The sequence below is a fragment of the Hydra vulgaris genome, chromosome 12 (assembly GCF_038396675.1).
Source record: "Hydra vulgaris chromosome 12, alternate assembly HydraT2T_AEP".
Classification (NCBI taxonomy): domain Eukaryota; kingdom Metazoa; phylum Cnidaria; class Hydrozoa; order Anthoathecata; family Hydridae; genus Hydra; species Hydra vulgaris.
The window spans coordinates 24755001-24776717 of NC_088931.1; the positions used below are offsets into that span (position 1 = coordinate 24755001).

General features: G+C 27.6%; 2 protein-coding genes across 4 annotated transcripts in view; one reads left to right on the forward strand and one right to left on the reverse strand.

Annotated features, from left to right (window-relative positions):
* Positions 1-9321, forward strand: part of LOC100201219 (MSL complex subunit 3) — a 33804-nt gene extending 24483 nt beyond the window's left edge. The window contains exons 8-11 of the mRNA XM_065812660.1: positions 3917-4017; positions 4305-4410; positions 4481-4565; positions 8897-9321. Of these exons, the coding sequence (XP_065668732.1) occupies positions 3917-4017; positions 4305-4410; positions 4481-4565; positions 8897-8957 (353 nt within the window). The 3' untranslated portion in view covers positions 8958-9321. The remainder of the gene's footprint in view (positions 1-3916; positions 4018-4304; positions 4411-4480; positions 4566-8896) is intronic.
* A 9609-nt stretch (positions 9322-18930) lies between these two features.
* The window catches only part of LOC100199984 (microphthalmia-associated transcription factor), a 34998-nt gene continuing 32211 nt past the window's right edge, over positions 18931-21717 (reverse strand). For all 3 annotated transcript variants that reach the window (XM_065812656.1, XM_065812658.1, XM_065812657.1), the window contains exons 10-11: positions 19581-19728; positions 18931-19488 (exon numbers count right to left, since the gene is read on the reverse strand). In XM_065812656.1, coding sequence (XP_065668728.1) covers positions 19186-19488; positions 19581-19728 — 451 coding nt within the window. In that variant the 3' untranslated portion in view covers positions 18931-19185. The remainder of the gene's footprint in view (positions 19489-19580; positions 19729-21717) is intronic.

Consider the following 21717-nt stretch of genomic DNA (forward strand, 5'->3'; position numbering starts at 1 on the left):
ACCGAATAGAAACAACACAATCATAAAGTAACTCTTTAAAACTCTAACTTATCTTATATTTATTTTATAACTAATATTAGTGCTATAAATATTAAATTTAAAAATTATCCTGATGTTTGAAAGAAAAAAAAAGTTCTGCTGATAAATCTAAAAACCAAAAATACTTTCTTTTTTTTAGTGAGAAAAAATTTGATTTCATGGTAAATGAAAATAAAATAAAACTAAAACTATATAAAAATAAAAAATAGAAAAGTGGTATTCTTTATTTAATTACAATTTTTATTTTGTCAAAAGTCTCCAGTTGAACCAAAATGATTAATGTAATGCAAACTTTTTTTTATAAAAAGGAAAAGCCTAATCTAGCTGTGTAATTGTGTAAGTTGTTTAAAAAACTCTGCTGTAAGTTTTGTTATTCAAACCAGATATTTTAACAACAGAAAAAACTATGCAGGTTCATGAAGTTAATATTAGCCTCTATGGAATTAATGTTAACCTCTATGGAGTTAGTATTAACCTCTCAACCAGAAGTATAATAGCAAAACAACAAATTTTTTTGTTAGTATCTCAATAAATAATTTGTTTTGGTAATTTTAACTCCAAATTTATTTTCTTATGTTTACTTACAAAATAAACGTAACTTGTCTTGGCACTTGGGAATCCCTTTAATGAAGCACATTTGATTGCCTTCGGTTCAGCAAAACATGGTTTTCAATCAGACTTTGTTTAAAAGAGGACAAGGAAAAAGAAGACTTTTAACAAAGAAGCCAAAAACAAACCATTTCCACAAAAATGAAGAAAAGTTTAAGGTGAGCATATACAATATTGCTTATAATAAAAACAAAATGCAAAATTTTGGTATAAACCTATGTGAACAATGTGGATGAAGAGAAACTTATTAGAGATTTTTCATATGGATATTCTAAAATGCGCCAATCTTTACATTTTAAAAGAATTTCTTATATGCTTCGTAATTTCTTACAAGCTGTTGAATGGGATCTACCAGAGAATCTTCAGTCTAGTCTCTCTTTGAATTAATATGCATTTTGCTGATAATAGATTTTTAACACGATTTTTGTTTCTGTTTCCAAAGGAAAGTGGTCTTTCAGTAAGCTTGGTCTAGTCAAGATAGCGCAAAGATCTACAATGACTCAAGACCGGCTTACCAATCTCCTAGTTATACCTACTGAGCACGATCTTGTAAAAACTCTGTGCTACAGTAAAATTATTGCATTAATGTTGATTTTTTATGCAACAACTAATGTAGAATAACTTTAGACATACAGTTACTAGCAATATAATTATTTTTGTTTACTTTTTTGTTTATTGTCTGTGTATTTTTTTATTTTTTGTTTAGTTTATTAAAAAAATAGCAGCTTCCTTGACTGTTGTGGTCCCCTCAGCCATGGGAAGGAAATTAAGTAAAAAAAAAAAAATCAATTCTTTTAGTATTTGTATTGGTAATCAAACTTTTTTGGAATAATTAGATATGATGGGGTGCTAGTGAATGTTTGACCCCAGGCATCATAAGGAGCCGGGGCAGGCCTATATATACATATATATATATATATATATATATATATATATATATATATGTATAATATATATATACATACATATATACATACATGCTGTTAATATTTTAGAGAGTTTTGTTTTCTTTTGATTATTTTTATTGTGAATTTTAATATGTAACAAAAAAAATTGTTATAATTGCAGCTACACTGAAAATTCTTTTTGATGCAATACAAACATTAAACTACACTTAGTTTATTTTTTGATAAATTTTCATAATTTTAAAGTGTTTTAAACTAAAAAAAAAATAACTATTAATATTAAAAAGAATAACAAAATGAATATACTTTTTGTATAAGTTTATTCTTCTTTTTTCGGTTCTTTTCAAAAATATTTTTTCTAATGTCAAGATCAAACAGTAAAGCAATTTGTTGCAGTTGCTTTTTTCTATTTTATCTATTTCAAAAAGGCTAAATGACTAAATGTGTGAAACTAAACAAAATTTTTATGTCATATTATGTTATTAGTTAGAAAATTATTTCAAATCTGTCACTGTAGTATTTTTTGTTATACAAATTAGTCAAGTTCTATAAATATACATTTTTTTTTTTTAACATGTTCCCTTCCAACAAGAAAGTAACTATTATTAGAGTTCGAAGTTACTGGAAGAGAAAAGATGAAGATTGTAGAGCAAGATAACGATTGACAGACGGCTTAAAAGATAGCAAATTATATGAATCTGGAAAGCAAGATAAAGGAAGCGAATTCCAAAGAACTGATGTTCAAGGGAAAAAACTAGAGGAATAAGAGTTTTTGGAGCATTTAGCAACAGTCACAGAAAAAGGATGAGACTTAATTGAATAACAAGTAACACGAGAATGAAATTTAGTAGATGGCACAAGAGACGCTTGCTCTTTAGAGCAGTGCCCATTATAATATTTGTAGAAAAAAGAAAGAGAAGCAACATTATGATGATGTGATAATGGTTGGAGGTTGGCTGCAAGAGCAAGTCCACCTATGTATACAATGCGTTTTTGCACCATTTTGAGTTTATGTTCATACATTTAATTCCTAAATATTAAGAAAAGTTAGAAGTTTGTGTTGTACTTATATAAATGCATTTAAATCTTTTGTTTAGAAAATAAATATATAAAAACAAATCAATGTTTTACATATAATTGGAGTGATGTGGTAATTGGTGTTGGAACTGTTTTTGAGTTACAGAATTGTAAAATTTTTAGTAGTCAAAAAATTAAATTTCGAGAAGAATGCATTAGCTTTTTAATTGCTGTAGCGGTAAATTAAAAGAGTTTTCTCCACTTAAATACAAGGCTCCTTGGCATTTATCATCGTTTCTGCCAAAGGTTATTATCAGGTCACCTGACAAAGTGAAGGTCCGTTTTGATTCTTTAGCATCATTTCTACGTGAATCTGGGCTAATAAAATCAGTCCTAGCTGATTAAGCTATGAGCCAGTATGTTAGCCTATGCAATTTGGCATCATTAAAAATGGAGAGTTTTGGAAATTTTGATTTTATTAAGTGGCGTTTAGATGACTTTTACGATAAACTAATTAACAAAGATACGCAGTACTCAGCATTATTTGAAATAGCAAAAATTGTAATGATTTTATCTCATGGCAATGCACAAGTAGAGCAAGGTTTTAATGTTAACTCATGTTTTAGTAGAAAAGCTTGCTGCAGAATCTGTAGTTGCCCAGCAACAAATTTATGATCCAATCCTTGATGTTGATGGACTGTGCAATGTACATATCACACCAAAAATGTTGAAAAGTGTTTGTTTATCGTATAGCTGATACTAACAAGCTCTGTCTGACATGAGAAAAAGTAAAGAAGAACAACAAAAGAAAAGTGAAAAGCGTGTGAAAAGCGGTGTGCCATACAATTAATAAATGAATTAAAAGCCAAAAAAGCCATATTAGAAAAGGATGCTGAAGCCGTTTGTCATCTTCCATATATCATAATTAGTCTTAATGATTCTTCCTTATTTTTACTTATTACTTTTACGATTTTTACTTTTTTCATTCTTACAATTTTTTTAAAACTCTTTTAAGATTTGTTTTGAGTTTCTTAATAAAAGGTCAATTCATTGATGCATGTCAACTAGATATTGCTTGGGTTTTTAAATCAATATATCAGTGATAACAGGAGTTGCTTTATCAATGCATATGGATATAAATCCACATCAAATGCTTAAAGCGTTTAGTTTTGCTTGATTAGGCAAATTAATGTTTTAATATGGTTATTTTCAGTGTTTATTGAAAAATTTTAACTAGATTCTCATTTAAGTTATTAAAACACTAATTAATTTAAACAGTTATTAATTTATTTAACTTTACAATTTTTTATATATATCGTTTTTAATTTAATGGTTTTCTCCTTTAGATGTTCACTTTCGAAGATCAACTCGAAGTCGCAAGTCTTCTGAAGAAGCAGCGGAAAACGTTTCACAAAAATCAGTTAATAATGATGCTAAGGCTAAAGTAGTAAGCAATCCCCTTTGATGATTTTCATATCTTTATAACTTTTTTGTTTGTTTACAAACTAAACCTTGTAAAATGTTCTGATCTTTTTAATTTAAATACTTACTACTTTGTATTAAAACAAATTTCAGCAACTTGAATTTATTATAAATATATTTATTTATTATATAATAATGATTATTTAACAGCTTATTTAATTTGAATTCTTCATTAATAAATATTTACTTTCAGCAGAAATGTAACTTTGGTATAAATAATATTATTTTTTTAAATCACTTTTTTATCTCAAGAAAAAAGCAAATGAGACTGAAGGGTTTTTTATGGTTTATCCTCTTATGCCAAATGGTGACTCTCCTGCTGATATATATGGCGTAGAACATTTTTTGCGTCTATTTGGTAAGTATTTTGCAATTATTGTACTTTAGTTTCTTAAGGGGTATTACTTTTTTATTTGTTTTTTTTTTAGTTAAACTGCCAGTTTTGCTTGCTGTCGCGAATATAGAAGAAGAAAAAATCAATATATTTCTTAAATGTGTTTCAAATCTTTTGGAGTATGATTTTAGTTTTTATATAAATACAAAGGAAATATTTATTATTAGTTACATGTAATTTAATTATATATATATATATATATATATATATATATATATATATATATATATATATATATATATATATATATATATATATATATATATATAAATATATATATATATATATATATATATATATATATATATATATATATATATATATATATATATATATATGAGTAAATGTTCCAGGTAACAAAAGAAAAACTATTCAAACTAGGATGAGTAAAATATATTTATTATTTAAATTTTGATAAATATTTAAAAAAAATTTTCTCTAACACAGAAGGCCTTTCATATAAAATCTTCAACTGTGTATGAGATATACAAAACTAAAAAAACTCTTTATATTGAACCTCCTATAAAAACTTTTTTAAAAAGGAAGTAATTAAGGTTAATTAATATAATATAAGTTAAATAATATAATTTTGTTAATTATAGTTCTTTATATAAATAAAGAACTATAATTAACAAAATTATAGCATAACTTGATATTAGTTGGTAAGGAAAATTTTAAAAGTAATGTGAAAATAATTACTTCCTGTTTATATGTTCATTGTATCATGTCCCTGTTTATGTAGGTGAGCTTCATAAATAAGAAGTAAATTCTCATTTGAGAGTTTTAACATCGGAAATAATTTAAAAAAAGGTTCATTTTTATGGCAATTGAAAACATGCTGATCAAATTTATCTGAACCAATACCTGTTCTGCATGTGTAGATGCGTAGATTAGTTCTTAACCTTAGGTTATTAGTTTTACCAATGTATGTTGTTTTTCCATCGCATCCATTACATGATAGAAAATAAATAATATTTTTTGAATTACATGATATTGAAGTTTTATTGTACCATACTTTACCAGATGATGTGGTAAAATGGTTAACAAACTGAAGATACATTGAACATAACTTACAACGTTTTGATATGCATTTTAAAACCTTGCATTCATCGTTAATAAAAACTGGTTTCTTATTAAAACTTGATGTACTAATGTGTCTTAAAATGTTTTTTGGTTGGCGTTGTGATAGTACAATAGAAGTGTTTTCAAAAACTGATTTTAATTTATTGTCTAAAACAGATAGTTTCAAAATACCATGTAGAGTAGTTAACAAATTTTCAAAATTAATATTTGCAAAATTTGTAGTTACAAAAGGTATAATTTTGTTCTTTTCTCTTTTTTGAGGCGCTGGTCCCTGTAGTCGAGCTTTATAGATTCCATTATTAATGATTTTTACTGGGTAATTGCATCGAACTAAAAATTGTTTTAGTTGTTGAAGTCTGATTTCCATTTTTATTGGATTAGATACGAAGCAAATGATTCGTTTAGCTAATGTAAAAGGTATATTTTCCTTTGTGTGTTTAGGGTGATGGCTTTTGTAATTTAGATAGTCATGGGAGTTTGTAGGCTTATAAAAAATATCTGTTTCAATAATGTTGTTATCATGTAGAATAACTGTTATATCTAAAAAGTTTAAAAGTTGGTACTGTGTGGTATTCGTATATGAAATTTTAGATTGTTCTTCTGTATATTTGATATCGGGGTGTAAAGAATTGAGACACTTTAACAGCAAATTAACATTAATTGATTTTAATAAAGCGACAAAACCATCATCCATGTATCTTTTGAAATTGTTTTGAATATTCTCGCATTCAATTTTATTGAAGAAAATCGGTAAAACTTTAGGAAATAATTTCACTTCTTCAAGTTATCCTACTACTAAACAAGCATATGGTGGAGCCATTTTTGTTCCCATAGCTGTTCCAATTATGTTCACATCGAATCCACTTTTATCAAACATTGTACAACAAATAAATAACTTAGTTCCTGGTGAAATGAAAGTAAAATATAACATTACAAAAAAAGAACATAATGCCTTAGAAGAACTAAAGAGTAACAACAAAATTATCATTAAATCTGCTGATAAAGGAGGTTGTTTAGTTCTGATGGATGCAGATTACTATAGAGATAAACTTGTGTACCATGACCATTTATTAACTGAAACATATAAAAAAAGTTTGTAGTAACACAGATGAAATATGTTTTAAGAAACTTAAAAATCACGTGGATAAATTTAAAGAATGTTTAACAAAAAAAGAAATTACTTATCTCAAAAACTATGAATGGAAAACTAGCAATTTTTATGTGTTACCGAAAATTCACAAATCTAATGCAATAGAAAATTTTATAAAAGAATCTAATAAGGAATATATTGAATGTTTATGCCCCGATGATCTGAATGGAAGACTAATAGTTGGAGGTTCTTTTTCCCCCACCCAGCGCCTTAGTGAACTCGTTGAAAAAATCTTATCACCTCTTGTACCAAAATTAACAACATATATAAAAGATGGAGTACCAAAATACTACTTTATACAGTGTTGATATTTCTAATCTTTATACTAGTATTTCTCGTGAACTAGGTTTAGAAGCAATTAAATTTTGGATAAGTAAATTACGTGATGATATACCTATCAGATTTTCGGAAGCTTTTATTTTAGAAAGCGTGAATTTTATTTTAAAGAACAATAATTTTCCTTTCAATAATGAGTTTTTCAATCAACTAATTGGAACAGCTATGGGAACAAAAATGGCTCCACCATATGCTTGTTTAGTAGTAGGATAACTTGAAGAAGTGAAATTATTTCCTAAAGTTTTACCGATTTTCTTCAATAAAATTGAATGCGAGAATATTCAAAACAATTTCAAAAGATACATGGATGATGGTTTTGTCGCTTTATTAAAATCAATTAATGTTAATTTGCTGTTAAAGTGTCTCAATTCTTTACACCCCGATATCAAATATACAGAAGAACAATCTAAAATTTCATATACGAATACCACACAGTACCAACTTTTAAACTTTTTAGATATAACAGTTATTCTACATGATAACAACATTATTGAAACAGATATTTTTTATAAGCCTACAAACTCCCATGACTATCTAAATTACAAAAGCCATCACCCTAAACACACAAAGGAAAATATACCTTTTACATTAGCTAAACGAATCGTTTGCTTCGTATCTAATCCAATAAAAATGGAAATCAGACTTCAACAACTAAAACAACTTTTAGTTCGATGCAATTACCCAGTAAAAATCATTAATAATGGAATCTATAAAGCTCGACTACAGGGACCAGCGCCTCAAAAAAGAGAAAAAAACAAAATTATACCTTTTGTAACTACAAATTTTGCAAATATTAATTTTGAAAATTTGTTAACTACTCTACATGGTATTTTGAAACTATCTGTTTTAGACAATAAATTAAAATCAGTTTTTGAAAACACTTCTATTGTACTATCACAACGCCAACCAAAAAATATTTTAAGACACATTAGTACATCAAGTTTTAATAAGAAACCAGTTTTTATTAACGATGAATGCAAGGTTTTAAAATTCATATCAAAACGTTGTAAGTTATGTTCAATGTATCTTCAGTTTGTTAACCATTTTACCACATCATCTGGTAAAGTATGGTACAATAAAACTTCAATATCATGTAATTCAAAAAATATTATTTATTTTCTATCATGTAATGGATGCGATGGAAAAACAACATACATTGGTAAAACTAATAACCTAAGGTTAAGAACTAATCTACGCATCTACACATGCAGAACAGGTATTGGTTCAGATAAATTTGATCAGCATGTTTTCAATTGCCATAAAAATGAACCTTTTTTTAAATTATTTCCGATGTTAAAACTCTCAAATGAGAATTTACTTCTTATTTATGAAGCTCACCTATATAAACAGGGACATGAAACAATGAACATATAAACAGGAAGTAATTATTTTCACATTACTTTTAAAATTTTCCTTACCAACTAATATCAAGTTATGCTATAATTTTGTTAATTATAGTTCTTTATTTATATAAAGAACTATAATTAACAAAATTATATTATTTAACTTATATTAATTAACCTTAATTACTTCCTTTTTAAAAAAGTTTTTATAGGAGGTTCAATATAAAGAGTTTTTTTAGTTTTGTATATCTCATACACAGTTGAAGATTTTATATGAAAGGCCTTCTGTGTTAGAGAAAATTTTTTTTAAATATTTATCAAAATTTAAATATATATTTTACTCATCTTAGTTTGAATAGTTTTTCTTTTGTTACCTGGAACATTTACTCATATTTGTTAAAAAAATTTGCTAAATATATATATATATATATATATATCTTTGTGTGTGTTTATAATATATTGTATTTTTTTTAATATAGTTTTTTTGTTGAGGAAGCTATATTGTATAAAGTAATCAAAGAGAGTATTTATTTTGTAGGTATCTTTCAAAGAGAAAAGATCTTTTTTCCATAGATGTGTATTCTGACGCTATAATCTAATTTTGATTCATACTTAACGATAAACGACAACATTCTGGTTCTTGTAAGAAAAAGGGATTACTAAAAGCTCATTGTTTTTACAATAAAAACTACACACAAATAACGATATTATATTTCAGATGTCGCTTTTTTTCAATCCTGTTCGTTTGCTTATATAATCGTTAAAATAAAGTGTGCGCAAGATATGAGACAATTGATAAAGTGACACAAGATATAAGACAATTTAGTGGGGCAAAATATGAGAAAATACATTCATGAAATAATATAGATAAATGAAAAATAAATTTATCTTATTAGGAAAATAAATATATCTTATATAGCCTCAAATAATTTCTATTGTTAAAAAAAGCAAGTAATGATTAGATTTATTTTGTTTTTTATTTCTCCAAATATTTAAACGGAGATAAAGTCGAAGTTTTCTACTACAATCCCAATTCTTTTCCACTACAATCCAACAGAAGTGCCAATATATTTTTATTAACGTAAACGCATTTCAATACTTAAAAATACTATTGTTTTTGAAAAAGGATTTACTTGCTCAAATTGCTATTATGACCCCGCCCTGTTCCAAAGTTGTGCAAAATAACTTTTAAATTTAATAGTAATAATATTACCTTGTTTTATCCTATTTTTTAGTTAACAAAATATAAACGCAAAAATTTTGTATAAAGAAGAAAAAGTTATACAAGAAATTAGTTTTTAATTAAGCATATAAACGAGAACATAGCAACTTAAAGCTTTACAAACCTATATAGGTATGGCAATTTAAAACTTAATTTTTCTAATATTTAGGCAGATTTCCTAAAGATCTGATAGGATGGATAATTTCACTTATAACAAACTGATTTTGGCTAAAGTTTGGTATTATTAAGAAAATAGCTTTAATTTTAAAAATAGCAAATAGTGTTTTCATTTAAACGAATAGCGAATTTTTTAACCTTTTCGAATTCGTTAAACTTTGGTACCGAAGTTTAACGAATAGTGATATTCGTTAAACGAATTTTTTTTTTTCTTAAACATCCTCAAAGCCAAATATGTTTTATTACATCTATCTTTGAGAATTTAATAATAAGGCTTTCCCAAGCTTATGATCAAAAACATTGATATATAAAGAGACCATTCAATGAATACCCTGGAATAATCATAATTAGAAATATCATATTTTGCGCGTTGAAAATAAAATCCTATTATCTCTATAACCCTAAACTCTGAAAAATAGAACAATAACTAAATAAATGAAAAAGATAAACTTTAGAGAGCTAGTAAATGTAATGTCACTATTCGTTAAACGAAGTAATATTCGGTAAACGATGTTTATACGTATACACATTTATTTAATGATAATAATAATAGCAATGTTTCATAAAGTATAATTCCAGATTTGAATGAGAGGTCAACAAGGTAAGGTATAATTGGATTGAATAGTATCTAATGTTGATGTCTTAGGTTTGAGAGTTTTGATTGTTTTCGACAAATCAGTAGGTTGTGCCTAATGTTGTTAAACAATCTACAGGGAGAGTTAACTCTGAGATAAAAATAGATTTTAGGATAGTCGCAAACCTTTCTTGGATAGTATTCTATTCGAGCAGCCGTAGCGCAGTGGTAGCGCACTTGCCTCAGAAACAAATGATCCGTTGTTCAAACCCACCTCTGGGCAAATTTTGCGATATCGGTTAGGAAGGAGGCGTGAACTTTCAATTAAATGCTCGTCCGCGGTGCTCTGTGATAAGACCGTAAGGACTTCTTAAGGCACCGGAAAAAAATCAAAAAAAAATGTTTATACTTTTAAGTTTACTTATAAAATATTAATTTATTGTATCTTATTTTGAAAACCTGCAAAAGTTTTGAAACCTTCACAGTTTTGTTTTAATTAATAAAAATGTTTTGAAATTTATATTATCTTATAACACATTGAAATTTATATCATCTTATATTGGAGTTCTTAATCTAAAACTTTGAATTTCTTTGTTCTCCATTCAACAAAAATCAGGTGACTCTTTTCATATTTCTTTTTGCATTTTTTTTGAAATATTTAAAATCAGGTTTAATTGCTTGAATGGTTTGTATATCTTTTTTTTGTTGTCGTTAATTTGTTTCTCTTATGTGGTTTGATCGGCGAGTTTGTTTATAATTTTGTTGTTGTTTTCAATTTTTTTTAATTTTATTTATTAAAATAATTGGTGATAACTCTATTTTCTTTTGGTTTTTATTGATTTTTCTGAACATTGTGCGTATGGGAATATTGTTTTTGGTTTATTTGACAAATTAGAAAAAAAAATCTATTCTCAAAGAATTAGAGAAGTTGTTAAAAGAACAAGAAAAAATCATCAAAAATTTTTATTTATTTATTTTTTATTTGAATTTTCATGCTATATTTTTCTATACAATGTTCTTATATCTGAAGATATTGTTGGCTTATTAGCCAAATTCATTAGACGCAGTCCGCACACTTATGTTTACGATGTAGGGAAAAAAATAAAAATGGTAGCTTTTCAGTTTATATCTAACTGAAAAGCTACCATTTTTATTTTTTATCAACAAGTGTTCCACATCTTAATATTTATACTTTTTCTGGCTAGATTTTTAAAACGCTTTAATTGTATTGTACTTCTGCTTTATACTTTATAAAAATTTGAAATCAAAAGATTCGAATGGTCTGCTCAAATATTATCGTTTACCAAGATCAGAAAGTGTACAAAAAAACCTATACGAAGTTATTTAAAACAAGTTTATAAAAAGAGAGATTTAATACAAACAATTTGCCAGAAATACAAGCAATTTGCCAGACATTATTATTTCAGTTAAATAATAAGAATGCAATAATAAGATGCAAAAAAAACTGACTAGCTAAAATAAAACTTGAATCATAAAAACAAAGTGATATGAAAAAACAAAAATAAAATTCAGCAGAGAGAAAATAATTGTTATAAAAATTATAAAAGGAACCCTTTACATATACAAACTCAAAAATAAAATTTTCAAAATGTTAAAATTGCTTTTATCTCGAAAAAATTACAATGGCAAAAAACTTTAAGTTTTTTATAAATTTTCTTAATGATTTTAACATAACAAAACCAGATTGTCAAATTTGACTTTTAACATAAAAAATTAGATTGCAAAACTTGATTTCAAAATAATTTCAGTTTTTCATTTTCTTTTAATCATATATTGAATTTACTGTTTCTTCAACAATTACTAATAAGGTATTAATTTGTTAAGTTTAAACATGTTTGATGTATTGCATCTGTACACTCAATCTGTAGCTGGCATTGAACATAAAATTGAAGAAAATTTTCTACTTGTTGTTTCTGGCCCAACACAATTAACACAATCTTGAGTTTTCTAGTCTAACTTCTTGATAGATCTAATTTATCAGGGCTACAACCATATTTATTGTTGATTAGGCTAATAAAGTATAGGTATTTTTCAACTTTTGCTTTAGAAAGAAGTTTTCAAATAATTTACCTTTTTGAATATTTTCTAAAGGCTTGGTGTAAAAAATATTCTAAAAAACATTCCAATATAATATAACTTTAAAAGTTTTCCAAAAAAACCAAGTAAATTAGATAGTCAAGCAGCTGTAACTTTATGTTTTCTGTAATCATGCTACTTTTTTGTATTTTGTTCTATGCTTATGTAATAAATACCATATCATTTTGGAGCCATGCGGTTACTAAGGTCAATATTTACAATACCAGTATTAAAAAGTTATCTATTAATGAGAAATATGCTATGCCTTTTAAATCATCATATGTTCTTTGTACATCAGTATTTTCAGTCTTATTTCGAATGATATTAGCGACAATTTTGGTATTATTTTTAAAAGTGTTAGAAGAAGTTTCTTTAAGTATTATTATAATTTGAATATTCCATGAGTTTATTAATATAGAAGTCAATATTTTTATTTTTAGTGTTATCTATGTGAAGTATAATTGGATCAAATAATGAGGTATTAAAACAAATATAATCTGATAAAACAAAGGCAGTTCTTTGTGAGCATTTATAACATAAATGTTGACAGACAAATGATTCGCTTTCAAATTTCAATTTCATTTGTACAAAATAAACATGTTACAACTGAACAGCCATTTTTTAAAAGTGTTATTTCAATTTTTAAACAATGATACATCTGTTTAAAAATAGTTTAGTTCTGGATATGCTGATATGGCAATTGTCATCTTTTTTATTTAGGACTCAGTTAATTTTAAAAAATGATTACACTTTGTAACTGTTCTGTGCGAGAAAGAACCTAAATCTTTTCTTTTATAGTTTTCATTGTATTTAGTATTTTATCATTATTGTGTTTTAAAAAACACAAAAGTGAAAGTAAGTAAACACAAAAGTGAAAGTAAACCCAGTACGCAACCTACTAGAACTAACAGGACAACTTCAATGTTTTATTTTAGGAGTAAATCAATCAAAAAGTAAAACAACTGATCTCAAATAGTCAATATATAATTTTATACTCATAGATTTAATGCATTTAATATTTAACCAGGTAACTATTTTATTTTGCAACTTTGTAGCATTTTTTGTTTTTTCAGGAAGACGCAGTTCCCTTCCTTTTTACGGTCACAATATCTGTAAACGATATCTTCACTAATTTTCTTATCGTAAAATATCTTGTTTGATGACCATTCAGCTGTAATTTTCGGTACTTTAAGAGATACTTCATTAAAAATATATATTTGCTATTTAATAACAATATTCAATAGCCTATCAGGCTTCCTTTTTTCTTTTAGCTTTAAAAAACGTAAATACATTTGCATTTTCTTTTGCAATTCCTCGAAAGTATCTTTTTAATCATTTAGGTTTTTAATTATGATGAATTAAGAGCTAATAGTAGAGCGACAGTATTGTTTAGTTGATTTTTTTAAATAACAAAGTAACCAATTTTACTTTTTTCCCTACATCGAATTAATTTCGAGACCAGGCCTCTGAAATGAATTTGGCTAATAGGTTAGCATAGGAACAGCCACAAATAGTGATTAAGACTAAATCCAAAGGAGCTTCCGTTATTGACCGACATTTTTGCGTACCGAAGTACCGCTCGAGCGCTGAGTAGGCGGTGCCAGGATTTAAACTCGTACCCTCTGACGCTCCGGATTGTAACTTTTCGTATGACACTCTAACCAACTAAGTTATCAAGCTACTTGAATTATTAGAAGCATACGTAAACAACAATAAATCTAATTTGATGAATATTCAAAAAGATATAAGCTATTTTAAAACAAATCTAAACTAAAAAGAAACAAACCTAACAGAAAAGGTTATACAAATTAAAAAGAAACAAACCTAACAGAAAAGATTGTACAAATTAGAAAGAAACAAACAGAAAAGATTGTACAAATAATAAAGTGTTATGATAAGGAGTTGAATATTTTGCACACAAAAAGAAACAATGACTGGGATCTAGTGATTTTGAATCTATAAGTTTTAACTTAACAAAAAGCAGGACTGGGATCTAGTGATTTTGAATCTATAAGTTTTAACTTTTCTAAAATAAATATTATTGAAAATATAAACCCTGATTTAAGTTTTTTCCACAACAGGCTTATGGATTGCTTATATCACTATCCAAGCGAATTAGAAAGGTTTCTTTTTTAAAATGCTTGCGACAAAAATTTAAATAAAGTTAGAACCCAGTGGGCACAGGACCTGAATAAGACGTCTTTTGAACGTTCAAAAGACGTCCAAAACGTTCAATAGACGTTTAAAAGACGTCTTTTTTACGTCCTGTGCCCACCGGGAATTCTCCACGAGAAAATTCAAAGTCTCATGGAGAAAAAAAGTCCTATAGGGTCCAATAAGAATTTGAAACAAAAAAATTTTAGATTTAAATCCCATTAAATTAAAACAGATAAGTTACAATATTTTCATAGTTATCAAACTTTTGTCTTTTTTTTGTGCCAAAATCCTATAGGACTTTTTGGCTAGGGCTTAATAACAATTTTGATTTTGAATTTTCAATTTCTCAATTTGTTACAAAAAATTTCAGGAAACAAAACTTTTTTTATGTTGTTTGCTTGACTCAAGCGTTCAAATTTCGAATGGTTTAAATAATTATATTCCACATTTTAAATTAATTTCTCTTCAAAGACAATTAAATAAATGCGGCGGTGGAGGAGTTATTGCATATGCGAATGAAAACGTTTATTATGTTAGGAATGATTTAAGTGTTTCTAATGACGATAAAGAAATTTTAACAACTGAAATTATACACAATGAATCAAAAAAAATTATTAAGTTGTTGTTTATCGATCGACGGCGTGAGTTATTTAAGCATTAGTTTACATAAGTATTTTTTTTTTAACAGAGTATATTTAAAAAAGGTACTAAGGAAAAAAAAATGTCATCATTGGGGACCTAGATATGAGTTGTTTTCTATACAATGAAGGTAATAAAATTAAAAACTTTGACGATTCTATTTTTGAAACTGTAACAATTCCTTTGATTAATCGTCCAACCAGAGTATCAATATTTTGTTACTCTGCGTCTTTGATTGATAATACCATTACAACAGATATATCTGACAATGATATTCAAACAGGTATCCTAGAATCGGATATATCCGATCATTTTCCAATATTTTCGTCACTTAAATTAAACTCTGAAAATAAGATTAAACCAAATAAAATAAAAATACGCGCTTTTAACCAAACCATTACAAAACACTTTAAAAACTAATTATCACTCCTGCACTGGAAGCATATTAACTTTAATGAAAATGGAAACAAAATTTACGACAATTTTTTTGAAACATTTATTCCGTGTATGATGCTAACTTTCCTATCATTGTAAAAACAATAAATCTAAAAAATAAAAAACCAAAGAATTTAAAAAATCATCAAAAATAAAACAGAAGCTTTATATCTTTGAAAAAAAAAATCATCTGCAAAAGAGAAAATACATAAAGGATAAAAATACCTATTAGAAAAAGTTCGTATATACTTGAAAAAAAAATTACTACTCAAGACTCGTATATAAATTTAAAAATAATTCAAAATGCGCTGGGCAAATAATGAATGAAACTAGTGGTTGACAAAAAAGATGCTCAGGTTTCCTCCCTTAGACAATTATAGTTGATAACCAAGGACGACCCAAGGAAGGAGGGGTAAGACCCTCCTGTAAATGAATTTTTTGTTCATTTAGTTGGGAAATTTGACCCTTTTAGACAAGTCAATCGCAAATGTAGATTTTTTAGACCAGTGGGACCCTTTTTTTTCATATAATCATCCCCACCCCACGTGATACCTTTTTGCTCCGGCCCTATAACTAATAAACGGTAATATAGCCATATAATGTTTTGAATACTTAAAAGGTATCATTTTTAAAGTTTATGGAGCATTTATCCACCAAGAAGTTTTTTACTGAAAAATTAAAAATTGCTAAAGTTACCCAATTTTAAAAGACGGTGATCAAACAAGTATCAGTAATTATCGCCCAATATTTGTCCTCTCCACTTTTTCAAAAATACTAGAATGTATTATGTACAATATACAACTATCAATTTGGATTTATCGACCTTTCGAAAGCATTCGATATTGTTAATCATGAAATTTCACTACACAAGCTAAAATATTATATTTGCAAAGTTATAAAATGGTTTAAAAGTTATCTATCCAACCGTAAACAATTTGGTTTCAGCAATAATGATTATCCGAATAAGTTTCTAAATATTTCATTTAGCGTTTTGCAAGGTTCCGTTTTGGGACCACTATTGTTCTTGATTTATATAACCAATCTAAATAAAATCTCAAATTTAATGAGTATTATGTTTAGGGCTGTAAATCCTCGCTCGTGTTCGTGAACGGCTCGGTGATCGGCTTGACAAGAGCTCGTTCATGTTCGGCTCGAATGGCAAACGAGCCGGGCTTGAACAAAAAATTAGGCTCGTTTATTAAACGAGCCGAGCTTGAACATCATAGGCTCGTTCATATAGGCTCGATTAAAGCTCGAATATATATATATATATATATATATATATATATAAATATATATATATATATATATATATTTATTTATTTATTTATCAAATTCAATGAGAGAAAGACTTATATTTGTGAAAATGTAATTTGAACTATTAGAGTGCAGTGTTTAATAGGAATTATTATGTTTGTGAGAGTTTACATTATGTTTGAGCTTTGAACATTAAGTTTGAACATTGAACTATTAGTTTTAACTTTTATTTTGAACTATTAGATTTGTGGGATCTTATTTCATTATGTTGTTTATTTGCATGTTTAATAGACTGTAGGATTGTTTATGTTGTTTGTTGGTTTGGACTTGCATTATTTACAGACGAGCCTTTAACGAACAATTTTTTTTTACTAAACGAGCTTTAAACTAACAGGTTACAATAATTATTTCGAGTTTTAAACCAGTCGAGCAACATGTAAAACGAGCCGAGCCCAAACAATACTAATCCTTAACGAGCTGAGCTCGAACAAAGAATCTCATGTTCGAAACGAGCTCGAGCCGAGCCTGAACACTCTTAATATGTAAACGAGCCAAGCCGAGCCCTGGCAAGCTCGGCTCGATTTACAGGCCTAATTATGTTTGTTGACGACACTAACTTATTCCTTTCCGATGATGTTGAAATATAAAGACATTATGTAACAAAGTTCTTAGGTGTTTTTCTTGATGAAAACATATACGCATATTGACTATATTGGTACAAAAATATCTAAAAATATTGAAACTTTATATAAAGCCAAAATATTTAAAAAAAGTCTAACTCAACTTTATTACTCTTTTATTCAATGTTATTTAAATTATGCTAATATTCTATGGCGAAGCACTAAAAAAACGTTAAAATCCAATTTGGCCTAATATTTCAAGTCCTAGCATTTCTAAGCACTTAAAGTCAAATTCCATGCTTTTTATTTTTATAAATTTATGAGAGGACAAACATTCTGAATATTACGGATTACCATTTGATATCTTTTTTAAGAGGGCTACTATCCTGAATATTATAGCAGCTCTCCTAAAAAAACATCAAAAATAGAAAGAAAAAAAATCTTCCTTATAAAAATCCATAGAAAATGAATTGAAAAATGCAAAAAAAGAGAAAGAAATGCAGCTAGAACAGATTCAACTACACTAACATTCATTTTATGGATCTTATTTAAAAAAGAAAATGCTTTATGAGAAAGACCAGTCCAAATATGGCAATAGCATTCTATACAAGAACCTATAAGAGGTTTAAAATGATAGGTATTGAAATGAGTGAGAAAATGGTAAGCACGATAAACGATGGAAATGAAAGCGAGTGTTGTCCATCAAGGACGACTTTTTCTTTTCCACTCAAGGCTTAGGTTCAAATAATAATTTTTTTTTTGTTTTTTCTAACTTTATATTTTATGACTGTCTGCAATTTAGGTTTCAGGTTATCTAATCTTTTGAAAGACTTTAAATGTTTATAAGTAAAAGTATAAAATTATACAAAATATGGGAAAATGCGTATGATGAGTTAATTTTCAAAACGCAGTATGAGCAACTTTTATGTTATGCGCCCAACTGAAATACAACGATTTAAGTAACTTAAAAAACTAATAATAATAAACAATTATATATAAAAAAAAACAACTTTAAAAATTATTATTTATAAATAAAATGAAAAAGTGCACTTTCACTCATTTTAAAATTAAACAATATTTAAAGCGACACAAAAACAAAATGGAGCAATTTTGTTTTCATGTGTAGTTTTAAATACCTGCTTTACAACGTTTTAAAAATAAATTATTCATAAATAGATGCAAATAAGAGAGAACAAACTTTTAGTATAAGTCCATAAAATACGTACGCTTTTTTTTCGATTACCCCCCACCCCCTCATTTCGCTTTTTGAGTACCCTGTACCTCCCTATAAGTACATACGCTTTTAACCTACCAACCCAACATTTGCAAACCCCCTCTTCCTTTCCGAGCATACGTACTTTATAGACGATCCCTTAAGGAAATAATTGCAAAAATTCAGTTTACTGTTTTTTTTATTTAAATTCTATCAACTATTTACAATTCGCGTTAAAAAATATAAAGGCATCAACTATCAATAAAGTAGAAAGAAAAAATGTGTCTATATATGTACATATATACAAAAGGTATGCTTAGAAAAAAATTGAGATTAAAAAAAGGTATTTAAAAAAACAAACTCTGTGAGAAATAGAAATATGTTGAGCACCTGTTTAAATTCTTTATGAATTGTAATTTTATATTAAAACATGATTTTAATCTGTATCGATAGTAATCGAGTCGTCTTTTTCTAATAAAAATTTAGGGCTATCTAAACTCTCACTTATAGTTGTAGCTATTGTCTCTGAACTAGTTCCTAGTTGGGGAGAAGAATTTGACTTCATTAAAAGTTTATGGAGATCACTTTGAAAAGAATTTAATGGGAGAGATGATTTGTGTTGCTGTTTCGAGGTGTGAGCCGCAAGAAGTTGAGCAAGTTGCGGGGAACTCGAGAAGCTAAAATCTGGTTCTGGAAGAACAGTTGATATATTAGCTGCTCGTAGTATCAATTCCAGTTCCTAAAATTTACAATCAAATTTTTTTAAAACATAATTAAATATTATTCGCAATTATAATTAAAATTCTAAATGCTAAAACTTATATATCACACCTGAACTCTTAACAATAGTTTTTTATTCGAATCTTCTAAAGACTGCTGGCGAACTTCATATAACCTCAAACGTTCGCGATCTTTTTTAAGTTTTCGAATATAATCAACCGATGATTTTAATATAGTTCCTTTATTTTGCTTAAAATCACTAAAATATATTAATACACAAATAAAATACTTAACTATTAGTTATATACACAAGTAATACGTACACTTAACTGTTAAAATATAAATATATTCAAATGGAAACAAGTTTAAGGTTAGTTCTAGCAAGGTATTGCAGCTCTATCTATAAAGAAACAACCCTGAAAATTTGAAGTTAATTGCATATCTGGTTAAAAAGATATGAACGATTTGCTGTTCGCAGTCAGACAAAAAAATACAATCGAGAAATCAAACTTCAAAGTTTAAAAACAATATATTAATCAAAAATTTCATACACTCTTTTTAACTAACAACATTATCAAATTTATAACTTTGGTTTTTAAGTAGTTTACAGGTCCGTAAAAACAAAAATTATATCGGAAGAGTGGGAGGAGGCGGGGGGGGGGGGGGGGGGGGGGGGATCAGTGCTGGATTAAGGGACCCCAAAATAGTTTTAAGGACCTTTTTTTTAAAAGTCATTTTTTCTCCAAAAAAATAAGCAAAAATAGCCCCCCCCCCCTTGAAAAGTCTTAATTCGCCACTATAGGGGAGGGGGAAATAGTACTAATAATTAGCAATTATGGATAAAGCGGCGAATAAAACAAAAAAGCAAAGGAAAAATTTAAGTAAATGTTGTAAAAGTAAAAATTTTAGAATACTAAAAAGAACCCAATTTTATACAGTATAAGAATCCAATATTAAGTTACAGTTTAAACTTGTGATTGATTTAAGCCATTTTAACAACATTTGTTAGTCTAAGAATACGCAAAGAAGACTTGAACCCAGGAACATGGCACTAAGCCAAATCTAAAGCCCTATCCAGAAAAACTTAACAAACATTTAAAAACAATAAAACATAACATTACAGTATACAAAAACACAACAATCTTTTTGTTGCAATTAAGAAACGCATATTACTTGATAGAAAAAATTAAACTGTCTAAAAGTACATTGATTTGAAAATAATAAATCGTACGTTGTGTTTAATAGCACAATAAAAAAACAAACATGTTTTGAAAAACAAATGAAAGTACAAAACAAAATGTAACGAAGCTGTATTGAAAAATTGCAAAATGAAACAGTTGTATTTTGCTCTGAATATAAAAATGCTTAAAACAAGCGATACTTTTAAGTTTATGATATCTGAAGATAACAAAATAATACTCATAAGTTCATTTAACTCTTAAAACTTTATTGGTTTTGTTTTTATTTATTCGAATATTATGTAGCTTCTAACTCTCTGTTATAACTGTTATGTTTTAGTCTTCATTATTATTCTTTTAGATTGTGTTATATACTAACAACAGTGAAAAACTTATATCAGTGTTACTGATAAACCCACCCTGTATCATCAGGGGCATGGTGATTCTAAAAAGCCTATGCAGGATTTTATTTAAAAAGGTTAGTACATGCTGGATTTTACCACATATGCTGGATGTAAAGGTCCAGTATTGGACAAAACATTTGCAACCAACATCGAACAATGCTAAAAAGTGTTCCTAATTTTACATGTCTTAAAAACGAAACAAACTATACTACCACAGCAAACAGTTCAGGAGTCTGGAGTCATAGCATGCTATGACATGAGCAATCAGCTGACAGGTGACAGCACACATGCAGAATTTCGTTGACAAGTGCCATTTTGCAGCGGACAAAACAAGTGCAACTTTTTTGGTTTGTTTCATTTTCTTAAGTCTGGTTCGTGTTAACGTCACGGAAGTTTTTTAATAATTAAAGGAAATATCCAGAAGCTTCCAGAAGCATGCAGAAGCTTCCAGAAGTTTCCAGAAGAATCATATGGAAGCATCCAGTAGCATCCAGAAATATCCAGAAACATTCAGAAGCATCAAGACGCATCCAGAAGCTTCCAGAAGCATCGAAAAGAAGCATCTAGAATCTTCCAGAACAGGTTCACACAGATTCATTTTACTAATAAGAGACATGTAAATTGACATGTAATTCAGTCAGTATATGGAAGTCAATCAGTCAGTAT